Here is a 19,608-nt window from a genome sequence, read left to right on the forward strand (position 1 = left end):
CTTACAGAAGAGACCTTGCTTTGCTATGCTTAAAATAACTGATTATAAAATAACAGCTATGAATAGTAATACTGCATTCAGCATGTGCAGTTTGAAAATTCTGTTACTTTGTCAACTATACACTTAGGCTACGTCTACACTGGCCCCATAAAATGGAAGAGGCATGCAAAGCAGGTAAGTCAGAATAGAGAAATCCGCAGGGGATTTAAATATCCCCCGCGGATTTAAATAAACATGTCCGACGCTTTTTTCCCGGCTTGGAAAGTATTTCCTATTTTAAGGTAGGAATAAGAGATCCTCCGGAAAAGGGCTTTATTCCGGAGGATCGCGCCAGTCTAGACGCTTTTTTCCGGCTTTTCCCCAAGCCGGAAAAAAAGCAGCGGACATGTTTATTTAAATCCGCGGGGGATATTTAAATCCCCCGCGGAGTTCCCTATTCTGACTTACCTGCTTTGCATGCCTCTTCCGTTTTATGGGGCCAGTGTAGACGTAGCCTTAGGGTACATCTCCTCTGCACCCATAGCTCGAAATAAGCTACGCAATTTAAGCTACATGAATTGCATAGTTTATTTCAAGTGTGTTTTGAAATAACTTATTTCAAAATTTGGTATGGTCTACATAACTCCAAACTTTGAAAAAAAGCCACTATTCTGAAACGTCCCTTAATCCTCGTGGAACAAGGGGACGTTGGAATACCAAGCTCATTATTTCAAAAAGCTATTTTAAAATAACAGGCTGGTTTAAAAGATACGATATAGCTATTTCAGGATACCGGAAGTATCCCAAAATAGCGCCTCAGTGTAGACGTACCCAAAATAGATCAGTGACAGGGCATCCTGGCCAGAGCAGTACCAGGCACTGTTTCTGGGATTGAGTGACATGAGGGAAGGGAATCAGGAATAGGTAAAAATAGGAAAGAGAATTTAAGTCAGTAACAGTGATGGTAATCTCCAACATCCCGCACAATGAACTGGCAATGTAGGAAGAGATTACTGAAATAATCCAAAGGGCTTAATATGCTTAATATGTCCAGAGGGCATTAACGAAAAAGGAAGCTACGCCATTATTTGTAAAGGTGTTGGCCAGCAGGCTTAAAAAAAAGGCTGTTCATTTAAGTTCATCCTCTCCACTTCTTCTCCTCCCCCCGGGTTACCCATTCCACCTAAGCAACTCTTAAGAGTAACTGTTATAATTACCAGACCAAGCTTTGGTGTATAGAAGTGAGTTAACACGCACAGAGCTTTGCAATGAGAGGTGACCTCTTCTTTAAAAATGCCAGTGCCTTATAGGCAGCCTTTAAACATAGGCAGGAAAGGAGGAAGTGAGCTTTCATTTGAGTCAGGTAAAGTAGCATATGATTCCAACATACAAAATAAGGCTATGTCTATACTAGCACTTTCTTTGGTATAACTTATGTGAAAAAAACACCATTTTGAGCAACATAGTTACATTGCCAGAATCATCGGTGTGGATTGTGCTACTGGTGCTCATTGGAGGAGGTTTAATTATGTTGACGGGAGACCTCTCTTTTGTTGTCATACATTATCTACTCGAACAATCTTACAGTGGCCCAACTGCACTGGGACCTGGTCTAAGACAGAAGTAGGAGTTGTCCTCTGGGTCTGATAGAATAGGAAGCAGAAGCGGGATTTTTACAAACTGCAAAATGACTAGTTCTACTGTAAAAGTCTGGGACTAGCGAATTTAATCCTTTCAGCCATCAGCCAAAACTGAATCCAAGATCACATATTCTTTTATTTAATTTAAACAAGGATGACAAATCCCAAATTCACTAAAATACAGTTCTAGTACCAAATCTCTGTACTGGTAAGGAAGAACTAACAGAAACATTGTGTAAATCATATTTGTTTTCTATACAATTCTGGTAACTAATAAACAAAGCCCAAATTACTGGCTGGGACAATGCCAGAAAGAAATTTGAGCAGATGCCCAAAAGTCCAAACTAGTAATGGTTAATAAAACAAGGAAAACATCTTTAGGCTATGTATCCTATAGCAAGTTTTTTTCTTGTAGTGCCCAGATAGCTCTAGCAGAATAAGCTTTAACTGAAAATGGATTGCATTCCCAGCTTGCCCATAAGCCTCAAAAGTAGCTGAAACAATTCAACTAGCCAAAGGTGCCTTAAAATCTGTCTATTTCTTCCCCAAGAAAAACAAAAATCTTGTCTGACTTCCTGTAAGAAATAGTCATATATAAATAAAACTTTAGTGTACTCTTCAGATCTAAGAAATGCAATTTCCTTTCCTTCTTTTTCTTATTGGGAAGGAGCACAGGGAGGGAAGAATAATTTCCTGGCTGAATTTGATTTCAGAATATCTTGTATGAATGGAAGATAGAAGAGGACTCATTGCACTATCTTGGCCTTCTGAAATGGCAAACCTATCTCAGAGATAGACCTTGTAAAATAATCACTGCAAACGGAACAAATGGCTCAGAAAAAAGATTTACTTAATGGAAAGACAGAACAGAAAAATTACAAGTAAAAAACTCAAAAAGAGGTTCACACAAAGCTAAGACAAGAATCAATCTCCAGAGCAGAACTAACCTGAAGTTCCTTTGACTGACTACAGACAAACTGGAAAAAGGAATTACCAGTTCAGTTTTAATATATTGGCACTCTTTTTGTAACAGCATCTGTTAGTTAAATCATCCTGCAGGAAGGGAGTACTTTATTGAAATATTTTACTACCCTCAAGTTGCATAACATACACAAAGAGAAAGAGCAACACACAGAAAATGGATTAAAAACAAAATAAAACAGAAATGACAAGCAATCATAATCTAGTTTGTGTAATTGAAACATGCTGGAGTAAATCTCATAAATAGAGACTTACCAAATTCACAGTGCATTTTGGTCAATTTCACAATTATAGGAATTTAAAATTAAATTTTATTATTTCAGTTATTTAAATCTAAATTTTCACAGTGTTGTATGGGTTCTGACCTAAAAAGGCATTGGGAAGTCACAAGGTTATTACAGGGGCATATACTTGCATGGCCAACAGCTGCCACCCTCTAAAGGCAGCACAAGAGTAAGGGTGGCATAACCATGACCCTTCCCGTTGCCTTGGGTCAGAATCTCCAGTTTGAGAAAGGCTGTTCTCCCCTCCGAAAACTGTGTAGTATGAGGTAAACACACACACACACACACACACACAAATTCCATGGGGACAGAGGCAAGACTTAAAGTCATTTTTTCATGGCCATGAATTTGGTAGGGCCCTACTCATTACTGTAAGGGATGTGCAAGAAATTCAGCAATTGTTTTACTTTCTACATAGGTGGCCATCAGCATAACTCCTCACACTTCAACTTCTGCACTGGTTCCCAGTTGAATGTTGAGTTTAAATCAATGTCTCTTTCAGCTACTCAAAGCCCTCAGTGAGAAGCATACCAAGCTATTTGAAAGATTGCTTCTTCCTCTGCCCACATCCTATTGTGACAATGACTCTCCACTAAAAGCACAGAAGTGTCAAATACCAGTTGCACCTCATGAATGTAGAACTTCCACAAGACCTAGGTGTATCCTATGAGATTCACTTCCAGAGGGGCTAAAAATGATTACACTTATCACATTTAGAATTAAATATAAAATCACCTCTTGGACCAACATTTTGCTTACTTACACACACACATACACACACTCCTCTTCTCCAAATAATCACTACTATGCAGCAGTCGGATACATCTGGAATAAGTCAGATAAACAGACATTTATACATTTCACTGACTTATTCCAGATGTACAACAATGCAACTCAGACAGACATGTTTCATGAAATCTTATTGTCAATTTGTCCTGGATAGGATTAACATGGCATGAAAAGAAAAAGGGCGGAAGAACTGTAAAGAAAGAATCAGGATATACAACAGTGTTCTGGGATGTGAAGAGTTACTTAATTTTTGCTGGCAGGCCCAGTTTTATTTAATAGCTTTAACAGTAATCTGGAAAAGTAAATAGCATGTTAATAAATTTGCAAATAATTCTAAATTGGGAGGAACTTCAATAACCAGTGAGGACAGAGACATGATATAAAAAGGGATCTAGAGAAGTTAGAAATATGGTCATGGAAAGAAATGAGAAGGGACAACACAAATTAACCCATCTTCTTCAGGCAAAAAAAATCCCAGGAATTCAATCAGAGGAGAAACAGGCTAAGCAATATTTCAAAACAAATTTTAGCTCAAATATGCGATGCAATAGGGTAGCAAAAGGGCAACACAGGTTTATATAGCACATCAGAGCAAAGGGAAATAAAAATATGTAAGGCTCTGGTGAGAGTGTGTTGAGAATACCAAATCAATTCTTGGCACCTTATTACTCAAAAAATGCTGCAGCAGTCAGTAGGATCAGAAGAGAGCAATACAATGATTAGGAGCTGATGAAAACAAGTTCTGACAAAGCATTGGCAGAGAGGATCTCAAACTTTTTCAGAAGATAAACTTTTTCAGTCTCTTAATATAGAGACTGTCCTGTGGGCCACCTTATCTTCTATTTACATCCACACTCACAATCATAACGATAACCTCCTCTTTCAGGCTACATCTAGACTGCTGCTTTTTATCAGAAAAAGGTATGCAAATTGCACTCCCCAATATTATGTTTCTCTCTTCCCTGAATCTCTGACATGCTTCTCTCTTGCTTTGTCCCCCTGCTCTTTTCCTCCCAGTTGTCTGCTCCTTCTCTATCAATGCCTTTATTTGTCTACCACTTGTTTCCCTTTTTCCTTGCTCTTTTTGACATATAGCCTAGCTATTGTGTCTTCTCCCCTTGACTTTTCTCCCTTACTGCATTGCACATTCTTCCTGCAATTTTGACCCCAAATGCCAAAAGAAACTTTCATTTTCTCTTCTTCTCTCACTATTTAGTAGTACGCCTGAGCACTATCTAGGGCAGTGATTCTCCAAGTGCAGTCCGTGGACTGCTGCCTCCCAGGTGGTCCACAGCTCCAGCTCTTCCCCCACTGGGATAGAGGCGGCTGGAGCAATCCTGGCACCAGCAAGCCATGGCTAGGATTGTCTATTTTGCCCTCTTCTTGCTCCTCTGGGAGCATTGATGATAAGGGACAGGGGCTAATCTGATGCCCTGCTGGCACTGGTTCCGGCCAGCCTTAACTTCGGTTCAGGGTCCATTCAATGTGGACATGCTATTTCAAATTAGCAAAACGCTAATTCGAATTAGTTTTTAGGTCTAGATGCACTAATTCGAATTAGCTTATTTCGAATTAACTATTCAAATTAAGTTAGTTCGAATTAGTGCTGTAGTGTAGACATACGCTGTGTGTCTGTGTGTGTGTCTGTGCACGTACGCTGAGCTCCCTCCTGCCCAGAAAGGGGAACACAGCTCAGTGACACAATGGATGCAGTCTTTCCCCTCTGCTGCCATTGGCCAGCCAATGGAAGCAACAGAGCATGAAGACAAGTAAGCGTCCCCCCTCATGCCGAACCCTGCACCCCAAGCCCTCCCACTTACCCTCTCCCCCCATCAAGACCCTGCATACCCAGCTTGCTCTTACACCCTTTCTTGCTCCTGCACCCTCCCTCCAGGCCAGATACCCTTCCCCAAGTCCGTTCCTGCTCCCTCCCCCCTGTCCAGACACACTTCTTCCAAGCCTGCTTCTGCACCTTACATCCCACCCAGACCTCGCACCCTTACCCCCTCCTGTACCTCACCTCCCACCCAGATCCTGCATCCTCATTCCTATCCCACTTGCTGGCAGCCCTGTCTGCCCCCCATTTTTGTCCCCATCCACAAAATCCACTAGCTTCGGAAACTCCAAAAACTAAATGTGGCCTATAGGAAGCCCTGAACCTCAGTCCTCCCTGTCCATTCCCCTTACCCTATGGGGCTGGAGTACCAGAGTGAGGTGTGTCAGTTGAGACCCACATCAGTGAGAGGTTGTGGGGTTTTGGAAGAGGTTTTGGGGTTTTTTGGGGGGGGTTGCCTCTCACTTGTGTGGTCCCCAACTGACTCCCTCCCCAAATAAGGCTCTCCACCTCTGACAAAAACAAAAAAATCCCATTAAAACCTTTTGTGTTAACCATAAATTAATATTTAACTTTATTTAAAATGAAGCTTGATAAACTAACATGGGAAAGTTAAAATGCGTAATCTGTCTAATAATGTAAATTAAACTATTCTCCTTAACAGCAGCGCTAGCAAAATGGCTCGGGGGTAATTATTTAATTAACAGTGAGATTCCATTAGCATATAGTGGTCCGTGAAAAGGTTTGCATTGAATCAGGTAGTTTATGGGCCAAAAAGTTTGAGAATCACTGGCTAAAAGGAATAAATATATATTCCTAAAATCCTACAATTATGTGAGGGTTTCAGCTATGTGACTGCTGTGGATTTTAATAGGAGAAACATACCTAACTAAACTCCTGATTCAGTTGTTCTTGTCTACATACAAGTTAACTCTTAAAAATATGAAATGTGTTGTGACAAATAACATATGCTTCATAAGCAAAAGGGACGTGTTGTGACACTTTAATGAAAGGCTATGCTATACAGATCAAAAATTTTCTAGAAACAAGACATATTAATTAGAAGAATCCAGAAATGAATGTGTACTCTATTTAAAATAAGAATCTGGAATCGTAAAGGTGTCCACATCTGGAGTGGCCTCTTCAAAGTAATGTATGGTACATAAGAACAGCCATACTGGGTCAGACCAAAGGTCCATCTAGCCCAGTAGCCTGTCTGCCAACAGTGGCCAGCACCAGATGCCCCAGAGAGGGTGGACCGAAGACAATGATCAAGCGATTTGTCTTCTGCCATCCTTCTCCAGCCTCTGACAAACAGAGACCAGGAACACCATTTCTATACACTAGCTAATAGCCTTTTATGGACCTAACCTCCATGAAATTATCTAGCTTCTCTTTAAACTCTGTTATAGTCCTAGCCTTCACAGCCTCCTGTGGCAAGGAGTTCCACAGGTTGACTACACGCTGTCTGAAGAAGAACTTTCTTTTATTAGTTTTAAACCTGCTACCCATTAACTTCATTTGATGTCCTCTAGTTCTTCTATTATGGGAACTAATAAATAACTTTTCTTTATTCGCCCTCTCCACATCACTCATGATTTTATATACCTCTATATAAAATGGTGTTTAAGAACCCTAATTTACAGTACAAATTTCCAAATATGAAGGAAAATTCAGAACATTAGGGCATAGTGCTTGACACTTTGAGGTATTGTAGTAACTATATTTTCCTGCAGGAAGCAGTAGGTCACATGAGGCCATATAATACTAGCAAGGAATCAGTATTTCTTAGAATCAAGAGCATCATTTGCAGCTGTATAGCCATTAACAATTATGGCACTTACAGATGACAGTAGCAATAGAGACCGGATGGAATCCAAAATATAAATGCAAGCTCACCACATGATCACAGATGGGTGGCAAGAAGAGTCCTATGTACATAAGAAAATAATGTCTAGATCTTGAAAATTATTTAGGCACCTAACTCTCACTGATTACTATATTTTTTAGATTGCTGTTGCTGTATCTGGCTAGTATACAAAGCTCACTTTGTAATGATGAATCCATTTAATATTCATAAATGTTTTATTGTGAGCATGTACAAAAATTCTGTAGCCCAATGTAAAAGGAAAGACTAGAACCCTTCAAAGGTACTTTATTAGGTGAGACTTTTGATAGCTTGAAGAATGTCAGGAACAGTGATATGAATATTGAGTTTGCAGCTGGGTATATCAGTAAAGTCACCCTTGCCAGGTTTAAAGTTATTCATCACTTACTGAACACTGTAAAAAGACAATAAAAGCTTTTAAAATCCCATGAATTAAGCTAAATAGGACTGGAGAATAGCCCAGATTTGTCAAGCATCTGTTCAGAGTTCAAAATTTTTGAATTAGTTTTTTTTAAGCATTCTTTGCAACAAGCAGGTCAGTAACCTGTCTTCTTTATTACCCTTAAGTATCATTTGCATAACAGCAGAAGATGCTGCTTTATCATGGTACAGGTTGAACCTCCTAATTCTGGGACTCCCTTTTCCAGCAACATCTGTGGTCCAACAGGATCATGGATGTCGTTACACCAGAGACCCAACACCCAGGAGTGTGAGCCAGTGTAGCCAGACACAAAACCCCATCTTGTTTTTCCACGAGCCCCATCTTGTTTCCCCCCCCCCCCCCCCCCCAGAGAGCAAGAGAAAGGCAGTCAGCCTTTGATGCCCTGGGAACACAGGTTTGCTGCCTGTCCCTGACTCTACCATAAACAGAAACCAGACAGTAAATGGGCTAGCTGATGACCCGGGGCCTCCCGTCGCCCTGATGGCTAGTACCAGTAATTGACATGCCTGCACTGTCCCAGGAGAGGAATCTTCGTCCATCACATACCAGAGGTGCCCATTGTCTGCATTTTTCCCAGGTGTAAATTATGCTTTGCACCCTTCGTGGGAAACTTGGTGTTCAAAGCCATTTTTCCTAATTGGCCACTTAAAACCAGGAAGAAGCCTACATGACCCAAGGGGTATAAAAAGAGGTTCAGCCGCCCACCCCATTTGAGCTCCAATCATCTATACCTGCTGGCAGGTATTGATTGTCTCCCGAGGTCTGTGGGACGCCCAACCTCGCCCTACTTCTTCCCGAGGGATTGAGAGAAAGACGCTGGCCACGCCAAGTCTGGAACGCAGGGGTGAGAATATATACCTGCTATGTGTCTATTTTGCATGCATTAATAAGAGCTCAGAGAACCAAAAAGGTTTCATGGTACCTGTAAGTGACTTATTAGTGTAATTTCTGTCCTGTCCTTTGTAGTGGCTGTGTTATCTGTAACACAGCAGTAGCATTTAAGAACTAAGTTTACCCTGTAACAATAAATAGTAACTGTTTAAGCTTTAACCTGACTCCTTCAGTTGCTGTAACAGAACCAAGCACAATTTAAAAAGAACTTCAGCCGGTCATAAGGGACTCACTGCCCTGACTGTCGGCTGACCGCCAGTCAGGAGTCCAGCGGCGGGGACTGGTGAGCCCCATCCTGGGGAGCTCCTGCTGGGCACGGCACAGCTGGGGAGCCCCGACTCGGCATGGCACAGATCCCTGTTCATGGGAAGCCCCCCCGATGGGCACAGGAGCAGTGGTGCAGCCACAGAGCCACAACATGGTGCAGCAGCAGCGAGGCAGTCATGAAACCCCAGCTGGGCACAGCTGAGCCCCGTCCCCAGGAAGCCCCACCCAAGCAGGACAGAAGCAGGGCCGTGGTGGGTGGGAAGCTCCATCCCTTGAGAGCACCATCCTTGGCAGCTGACAGAAGTGGGCCAGAGCCAAACCCAAACCTGTAGCAGCAGGGCTGGAGTGCAGCCAACCAGAGGGAGGGGCAGTGTCGTGGGAGGCCTGATCCAACAAATTCCCTCTTTTGGGATGTTCAGGTCCCGGGGGTGCTGGACCAGGGAGGTTCAACCTATACTAGTTTGAGTTCTTCCCTGACACATGGAAAGAATCCATTTGGGGCAGCATATTACAGAGGATCATGAATGTTGTGTGGGCCAACAGCCACCTCAGGCTCCTCTCTCAGATGGCTATGGGGCCAATAAAATTAAATACGTTTTATATTAAAAATAGTATTCAGATTCATTTACAGAAGCTATTTCTACTGACACTGGTCTGGGATAATATAAATCAAGAAATTTTGAGTGAGGAGAATAATTTTCTCTTTTTATTATGGTATTACAGGCTTCCGTTTCTGAGTTTTTGAAGTTAATAGGACTACTCACATGAATGATGAATGTGTAACTAGGCCCAGTCATGCTCATTCTATGAACATGCTAAGAAAAAAATTAATATAGGAATATTCGGGGAAATAGATAATTTTAGAGTTACATTTGAGAATGTTCATGAAAAACAAATTTTGAATTTGTCTTACACAATAACAGAATTAAATTGTGAATATTGAACACCTGCAAGGAAATGCTCAAGCATGATCTTTAAACCAGAAACAATTCACCGTAGTTATTTGAAACTAAGTTATTTTTGAAATAATCTAGGGGACTGCACCCCCACATGCTATGCCTGCCACTCCCCACCCCTGGGGCTAAGTGTCTGGCCAGAGGGGAGAGGTCAGAAATGGGCGTGGACTGTGGGGTTTCGGTGAAAGGGGTGAGAGAGCTGGGGGGGGGGGGGGTCAGGCTCAAATGGCAGAAGGGACCCACTGTGGCCCAGAGAGGAGTGGAAAGGGTTGGGCTTATATGATGGAGGGGACCCAGTGCAGCCCAAGTGTGGGGGGGGGTCGGATTTGGATGGCAGAGGGGACCCATCCCCAGGAGCGCCTCTCTGGCAGCACACCCCCTCTCCCTCCATCGCCTCCAGTGGGTGAAACGGGAGCTGGGGCTGAAGCAGCCCAGGCCTAGAGGGGACAGTGCTCAGGATGGCCACAGCAAGCGGCTGAGGACAGAGTTGGAGGCGGACAGTAGTGACCTGTGGATTCTGATAACATGATAGTCTGTCATCCCACAGGAAATTTCTTTTTTTAGAGAGAGAAAATACATTCCTTATGGACAATTTGCAAACAAAGAAATAATCAAAAATGTATTGTTCGCCCCCACCCCCGTACAGTTCAGAGAAAATGAATGCCAGAAAAGGCAAACTGGAAGGAGTTTAGATAAAGTGCATCAAAATTGATCCGAGGCCTTGAAGGGCTCACTTTCAAGGAAAGATTATAAAATGCGACATCATAATCTTGGGTTTTTCATACATGCACAATTTGATTAAACAAGTACATAAACATGATAACTATCTGAAGCATGCTAGAGGGTAAAAGTCAAAAAAACCTTCGAGTGCCTCAAGGGGATATAACCAAGAATAAAAAGATTAAAATAAGCAAAGGAAAAGTATCCTGAACAAAGAGGTCCTAAACTAAGGTCCTAAATACCATGGTGAAGTACACTATTAAAAACCCTAAGATGGATAGATATATAGGATTATTACACTGCACAAAAGTCTCTGACATGGCTAGGTAAAAATCCCATCACTTAAGTATAAAAAAACCTAGATTGGAACATACTCAAGAATCTACTCTAAGAAAAAATAACACACTGGCTAGAGATGGAAATGACCTAATGGGTCTGCAATGTGTTCTTACAAAGAACAAGTGCAAATAGCAACAGCTGAATATTCACAAAGTAAGTCAGTTCAGAAAACTGAAGCAATTAATCAAAATTAGATCAATTAATAGGAGCTTCAATTCAACAAATTGCGGCAGTTGGTAATCTCTCACTTTCTGCATTATCAGAGATTCACATTTCTCTAATATTCTGAGACAGTTTTGTAAATCTTCTCCATGTTCACAGAATGTTCGTCTTTGTAAATCATGACTCACTAGTAGGAAAATAACCATGACTGCCTAATCCCAAGGTTACAGAAAGACCATACAATCCAACTTCTTTTCCTCCATGAGTCGTTATATTACAAGATATGATGCTCCTGAGAAGATGAGTAGCATTGAAACAGAAACCAAGAAACATGCAAGTGTATGCAAAAATGATCACTGTTTCCCCAAACTGCTTTACGTACATCTTAACAGAGCCTCCAGCAGTGAGCCTTTTTTCTTCAATAAGAAACAGTTAGGAAATGTATAGCTTTATACAAATATCTGTTTTCTGGAAATCTTAAACCACAATAAAAATAATAAATAAAGGGTAGCAAGTCAAATTCTGTCTAACATTGAACAGAGAAAACCTGTGCTCATCAGCTAGAAGCAAAAGTGTGCCAGAAGGTTATCCTATATCCTTCTGGGCTTCACTAGGTCTCCTAACTACATGTAACACATATATTTGTCTACAGATTTGTCAACAGTTTCTATGAACATCCTTTTGCACAGATTATTCCTTCTCTTAGAAGGCACTAAATACACAGTTGTGCACTCAGGGATGGAAAATGCACTCAAAGTAAAGATTGGAATTATACCTAATTCCTGAGGATATGTCTACACTACCCCGCTAGTTCGCACTAGCGGGGTAATGTATGCATACCGAACGTGCAAATGAAGCCCGGGATTTGAATTTCCCGGGCTTCATTTGCATGAGCCGGCCGGCGCCATTTTTAAATGCCGGCTTGTTCGAACCCCGTGCTGCGCGGCTACACGCGGCACGGGCTAGATAGTTCGAACTAGCAAGCCATTCCGAACTATCTGTACACCTCGTTCCACGGGCTATCTAGCTGTGCGGCACGGGGTTCGAACAAGCCGGCATTTAAAAATGGCACCGGCCGGCTTATGCAAATGAAGCCCAGGAAATTCAAATCCCGGGCTTCATTTGCACGTTCGGTATGCATACATTACCCCGCTAGTGCGAACTAGCGGGGTAGTGTAGACATACCCTGAGAGATTAAGGAATGGGCAGAGCTTTGAATTAGGCCACTGGCCAGCCCTGATAATGTGATCATTTGCAGCTTGTATGGGAGAGCAACAAATTACTACCCATTCAAAGGAGGCAGTAACAATGAGGGAAATTTTCCTCAAGGAGGTGTCTAAGTCACAGTCTCTCAAGAAGCTATTTCTAGGATGCAGAAATTTAGAGTTGTGTCTAAAAACACAACAGAATGCTTATCCATGTTTTAAAACCAGGTTATTCTGATTGCTGATTTGTATGGTTTTACTCCATGTCCATCTGTAACACCAGTTTCAGCCAAAATTTTCATGAATTATTTGAGTTAAAAATTAATGCTTTAGGCCATTAGAAAACTTGGATTCTTACCTTTCAAAGAGTGCAAGCATTAATTCTAGCTCTAACCGATTTTAAAATAATGGCCATTGAAATCTGGTTGTAATTGAGGCCAGGGGGAATATAGATACAACAATGCAACTAGAATTCTGAGAATCAGGAAGAGAAATCTTACAAACCACATAGTTAAAATGAAAGAACATATGAAAGATGAAAGATGAGAATCTCAGATTCTGAAGATACTGAAAAAATTGTGACTGGTGCCTTAGGTGCCTTCTAACATTCCTCCAGGACTTAATATACCAAGTCCTGAACTTCTGCTCAGTGAAATTTTCAGTTCCTGGAAATAAACTACATTTATTATACTGTGGCTTTTCACAGTAATATTGCATCCAAAAGGAATCACCACAATTAAATAAAATGTCTATCATCACTAAGTATGTAGCCAAAATGTAACTAGGCAACAAACAGAAGAAATGTGGACATTTTATAAAATGCAGCATAGAGCTTTCCCTATGTAACTTGAAAAATTAATAAGCTTTACGACACAGTTTTAAACAAATATTAATCTCTCTCTTTCGAAACAAACTAAATATATTACTATTTGTATTTAAATCTTTTACTAAATTAAATCTTTTAATTAAGTCATAAAAATGGCAGGTAAATACCCTTATAAAAAGCAATAAAGATCAAAACCAACTCACTTTATGAGAACCATAGAAAATTTACAGGAGATAAATTCTGGTATGTTTTGAAAAATCTGCAGAATTCCTTTAAAGCAAATTGATCAAAATACGTGAAAAAAAATGAGAAAAACTGCAAAGTTTGGACCCAAATACTACCTTTGCCAAAATCTGAGTTACTCTTACCAGAATGATGGTTTCTGCCTCTCTCTTGTTACCTCATACATAAGTTCATGAGAGTAGTCATAGAGCAGCCCAAAGGTCTATCTAGCCCAGTATCCTGTCTCTGATAGTGGCCAATGCCAGATGCTTCAGGGACAATGAACACAACAGGGAAATTTCAAGTGATCAGTCCTCTGTTGTCCAATTCCAGCTTTCAACAATTGAAAGTGAGGAAGCTGTGGCAAATGGGGAGGCTCTGACACTATGCCCCCATATTTTTAGGAAAATATGTTTCTGAATATGCATAACACAAATATGCTTTATGAAAAACAATTCAAGTAATTTATAATCCATGAGCCTGTAATTCCCTGAATATGTATATATTATATTTCATGTACATGTATCATTCTTGTATGTGAAGTAAAAAATATGAAGTATAAACCTGCTTATTAATCCAGAATTTGTAATGAAAGCCATTAGTGATATTTAAGGAACAAGGATTTGCAAATGATTTTGTTTTTCCTGTAAGCCTAAACTGTGGCTGTCCCTACAGAAACATGTGGCTATACCAACTGGTGCTGGAGCCCACCTTGAATTTGGCATTTTCCCATTGAAATGGGGAGGATTAAACAAAAGATTCCTACCCTGGGGAAATTCTATTTAAGGGATGGGAAGCAAGCAATGTTAGTCTTCAGCTAGCTTTTGAAACTGCCAACCAACTCTAAGAGAATATACAAGGAGCTGTTAAACCCAAGTTAGAGAAAAGATCAGCTCTTACTTGAAGGATTTTACCTGAAATAAAGACTAAGGTAACAAATATGATCTCTTAGGGTCTGTCTACACATCAAAGTTATTTCGAAATAACAGCTGATATTTTGAAATAACTTTCCTAGCGTCTACACAAGCCAACCGCTATTTCGAAATTAAATCGAAATAGCGGAGGGCTTATTTCAAAATTGGTAAACCTCATTCCATGAGGAATAATGCCAATTTCAAAATTGCTATTTCGAAATAAGTGCTGTGTAGACACTTAGGCCGTGTCCAGACTCAGGGGTTTTTTCGGGAAAAGTAGCCTTTTCCCGAAAAAACTTCCCCTGCGTCCAGACTCAAGCCGCGTTCTTTCGAAATTATTTCGAAAGAACGCGGCTTTTCTTTCGATGGCGGTAAACCTCGTTTCACGAGGAAGAACGCCTTCCTTCAAAAGTTCCTCTTTCGAAGGAAGGCGTTCTTCAATGTAAAGAGGCCGTCTTTGAAAGAGAGCATCCAGATTCGCTGGGTGCTCTCTTTCGAAAAAGCGGATTTTTCTTTCGAAAGATCCGCCTGCAGTCTAGACGCGATCTTTCGAAAGATGCTCTTTCGAAAGAAGCCTGCAGTCTAGACATAGCCTTATTTCAAAATAGGGGGCCTCCAGCCCATCCCAGGGAGCCCTGGTGGCCACTCCAACCTCAACTAAGAACACTCCTCTTCCTCCCCCACTCCTCCAGAGCCCTTAAAGGGGTAGACTCTAGCCACAGTGCCTGTGCCAGCTCCAAGCCTGCCAGCCCAGAGCCAGCAGTCACTGCCCCGACCCAGTGGCCCCAAAACATGAGCCAGCAAGCCACTAGCAGCCAGCCCTCCACCGCTCCCCATGAGCAGTTTGCCAGCTCCCAGGAACCTGACAAGGCCCGGAGAAGGCGGGCACCTTCCTGGGCCAGGGCGGAGATCATGGACCTTAATCAGGTTTGGGGGGATGCCCCAATGTCCATGATCTCCGCAGTAGACGGGGGAACGCAGCTGTCTATGGCAGGATAGCTGCCAGCCTGGCCACCAAAGGCCACATGTGAACCCAGGAGTAGGTTCGTATGAAAATAAGTTGATCCAGAAAGACCCCCAACCCTGAGTTTCTCCTCCCCCTTCCTCCTGTTGGCTCCCTCCTTCCAGGTTTCCCCTTCCCCTATCCCACCCTCTTTCCTCCCCTCTCCTGCCTCCTTTCCCCAGTCTCACCAAAGTTTCATTCCCCCCAGCCCAGTTTTGTTAAATAAAGAGTTTGTGTTCATGAAAATACATGCATTTTATTTTATATCAGAAAGGGGAGTTAGGGAGGGGTAAATGGAAGGACGTGAGGGAAGAATGAGGCACAAGCCCCCAGGGGGGCAGACCAGGGAGGCTTTTAGTGCTCCTCAGGGTAGAAGCTCTCCCACAGGGCCGACTGGATACTGACAGCCCCCCAATGGACCTCCTGGATGGCAGCCTGCTCACAGCAACATGTCCATGAGAAGTACCAGAATGCCCAGGGGCAGCTCTGGCTCCATGTTGCAGAATGCTGTGGTGTCCCGAGTGAGAGCAACCAGAGCACGCAGAGACAAAATGCTTTGCTGTCCCTCATCAAGGTAGGTAAGCAAGCAGAGAAACCTGAGAACCGGCTGTCCAGATGGAATCCCTTTAAGCACATGCCTCAGATAGCCTCATGCAGCAGCCACACAAAGTAACTCCTGACCTGATGCCCTGCCAGACCTGGTTCCGGCTGGCCTTAAATGCGATTCAGTGTCCACTCAGTGTGGACGCGCTATTTCAACATAGCCAAATGCTATTTCAAAATGCATTTTGTGTGTAGACATGTTATTTTAAAATATCTTATTTCGAAATTAGATATTTTGAAGTAACACTGTAGTGTAGATGTACCCTTAGTGTATTAGGTGTAGCTGGTGAGTTTTGTTTATTTTAGATTAGTAACTTGCTTTTATTTGTCTGTTTTCTCATGCAAACACTTAAATCCTACTGTGACAGCCTGAGAACAGGGAGCTACCAAAGCCTTATGGAGGGCAGATATGCAGGGAGCTGGATATGTGGCTTTATGTTCCCTGAATAGGCTGTTAAAGACTATGGCCAGCCAGCCACACCTGAAGCCTATCTAGCATCAGCCTGAAGAGAGGACTAATTGAAAATCCTGTAGCCACTTAAGTTGGATGTGTGCACTATAAAAACACTTCCCCAGGCAAGGCTGGGGGGGGGGGGGAGAAAAGGGACGGACTAGAGGAGAACTCAAGGAGAAAGGAGCAACCTAGAACAAGAAAACACACCTGGGTGAGGTGATATGAAGGTTTGGCTCCATGATATCAGGAATGACGTATTGCAGGAGGGGTTGGGAAAGTGGCCCAGGGAGGGGCTGCTGCTCAGGGGGCAAGGACCAAGCTACATGGCCTGCTCGGGGCTGTTCCCTCCTATAGGGCCCTGGGCTGGATCCCGGAGCAGGTGGGTGGGACCGGGTTTCCCCTCAACCCTCCCCTCTGGCTGGAAGGGCCAGCAGGGACTGGAGAAAGGAGGACACTGGACTGGCCAATGATGAAAGAGGCTCTGGAAACAGGGTACCCTGGCCTTTGTGGCAGTAATTAGGGACGCTGCAAGCTTCTGAGGCCCACAAGAACCCACCAGGAAGCACAGGACCCACAGGGCTTAGCCCAGACTTTGCCTCACCTACTTTTTATAATAAACAAAATTGCTTTTTAAAGTCTCATGAGGTAGCAGTGTTAGTCTGTAACTTTTAAAAAATATGAGTAGCCCGGTGGCACCTTAAATGAGGTGTTAAAACCAGTTAATGTCTTTGCTCACACTCAGGGAAACAGTATCAAATTTGCAGGTAAATACCAATTCCACACTCTCTCTCTCTAACAGGATGCTGACATTCCATTGTAGAAGAATGGCTACTTTTATATCCATGACTGAGTGCACAGGCAGATTAAAATGTTCCCCTACAGGTTTATGTGTGTTACCATTTCTAATATCTGTTTTGTGTCCATTTATCTTTTTCTCGCAGAGACTGTCCTGTTTGGCCAATATATATGGGAGTGGAGCATTGTTGCCACTTGATGGCATATCACATTAAAGGGTATGCAGTTGTATGAGCCCCTTATGTTGTGGTTTATGTGGTTAGGTCCTATGATGGTGTTGCTTGTATAGACATGTGAATAGAGTTGGCAACAGAGTTTGTTGCAGGGGCAGGTTCTTGGATGAGGGCATCTGAGGTGTGATGTGTGATGGCTGAAAAGTATTTGCTTCAGGTTAGGGGGTTGTCTGGAGGTGAAGATTGGCCTGTCTGCCATATTGCTTTATCCTTGGCTATAATTGCAATTGTTTGTATAATTATAATTGTTTTCATCCCATTTGATTAGATTTCAAAAGACAATACATTTACACAGGAAATGGAAGGCTTATTCTAGTTAACTTCTGCCTTTCACCATAGTCTTCCATGTCCTGATTATTTGTACTTCACGTTTCATCATTATTTAAGATATGTATGTTGCTACTGATATGCATCAACAAGTCTTTCCTAATGTCTAAGCAACCATTTGCAGTTGATTATTTACTCCTCCTCACTTTAAAAAAACAAAACAAAAAACCACACACAGGGCAAATAAAAAAACAAAAAACCACACACAGGGAAAATATTATTAAAGGTTAACAACTTATTTTAGAAAAGGCTGTGTGTGTGCACACATGTCTGTACGCTTACATGCACTCAGATTTCTTTTTTTTCTCTCAGTCTTTCACCTTCATCCTCCCATTACACCTAAAGTACACACACCAGTGACTCAGGAACACACAATGAAATCTATTAACTATCAGAACTGTTACTGAGCATTAAGGTCTTTTGAGTCAACCTCTCAGAAGCTTCCACATAGATCAGAGTTCTAATTTCTTTTATGGAACCTAGGGCTATGTTATCATTTTAGGGTTTTTAATACCATTTAAAAACAGTTCTAAAACTAAAGAGCAAACTGACTATTACCAAATTTACCATTTTCATTATAGGAATATCTGTGATTCACTTACTGTTTTTAATCCTTATCTAAATTCATAAAACAACAACAGTTAGTTAAACAAACTAAAGTATGTGGGAATAGACAAATTTTTCTATCATATGTATTTCAAAACAGGATAAAAAAATTTTATTGTAATTCTGGGAAACTCTTGTACAAGAAATCCTAAAAATTTTCAATTCCAATCTAAGAGCCATATTAACATAGAATATTATTAACAAATAAACTGTTTATTGGATTAGTGTTGGAAAGATTAGTTCAATATCTGAACTTTGGATTCAAATGTCCCACAAATTTAGGGATGTTCATATTCTGGGTTTTCATGTAGTCCAGGCTCCAGTTTCAAGCTACCATTTCTATGGTTTTTAATCTAACACTGAAAATGTTCATATAATTGGTAAATTCTGATGCATCTTAACCTATAATGCTATAGAACATGATATAGTAAAGTGGTTTTTTCCTTTACCGTTAGCTTTGCATTTACAGTACTTTATATGACTAAGTTTTTAGTACTCACAGGCTTACCATCTGGACCAGGCTGCCCAGGATAGCCATGATTGCCAGGTTGTCCAGGGTCTCCCTGTAGAGAAGTTACATGAGAGCACAAAGAAATATGAAAGAGAAATTTACAATTAATTGAAAGTAATTTTTATACAAGCATATTTCTGAGTTTCAGAAACTCAGGTCATCAAGGAATACCGTTCCATAGAACACTGGCCATAAGCCCGGATAATTTTTATGGAAGAGTAATTGCTATAATACAAAAACTAAGGGCATGATCCTATAATCCCTCTATGTGGAAACTCCCACTGACTTCTTATGTAGGGCTTGAAAGATTGGGCCCTAAGGATACCATATAAATATTCCATATTTAGGATATTCTAGAACATGAAAAAGAAAGCAGAAATAAAAACAAATAAAATGCTCTCTGAAAATACGTCAGTACCCCAAACTTCATCTCCCTGTAGGTCAGGCTATGCTGACACCAGATTTTTATTGAGTTTGGCTCTAATTAAAGTAAAAACAGCCAACATGGACATGGTTAAAGCCCTTTAATCAACAGCTACTGCCTCAAGGTGCTTATCCTTTGTAACCCCTCTTAGAGGTTGATCCAATGCATACAGAAGTCAGTGGGAGTCTTTCCAACTATTTCAAAAGGATTTGGATCAACTCCAAAATAAAGCAAATGAAAACTGCAAGTTTCCCAAAGACAGATAGGCCTTCTTTATTATCAGAAAATAAAAACACCAACAATATTCTTCTTC

At 41.5% G+C, this 19,608-nt stretch overlaps 1 protein-coding gene across 1 annotated transcript in view; it reads right to left on the reverse strand.

Annotated features, from left to right (window-relative positions):
• Nucleotides 1-19,608, reverse strand: part of COL21A1 (collagen type XXI alpha 1 chain) — a 184,061-nt gene that overhangs the window by 79,573 nt on the left and 84,880 nt on the right. The window contains exon 10 of the mRNA XM_075923637.1: nt 18,861-18,923. Within this exon, the coding sequence (XP_075779752.1) occupies nt 18,861-18,923 (63 nt within the window). The remainder of the gene's footprint in view (nt 1-18,860; nt 18,924-19,608) is intronic.

The sequence above is a fragment of the Pelodiscus sinensis genome, chromosome 3 (genome assembly GCF_049634645.1).
Source record: "Pelodiscus sinensis isolate JC-2024 chromosome 3, ASM4963464v1, whole genome shotgun sequence".
Classification (NCBI taxonomy): Eukaryota; Metazoa; Chordata; order Testudines; family Trionychidae; genus Pelodiscus; species Pelodiscus sinensis.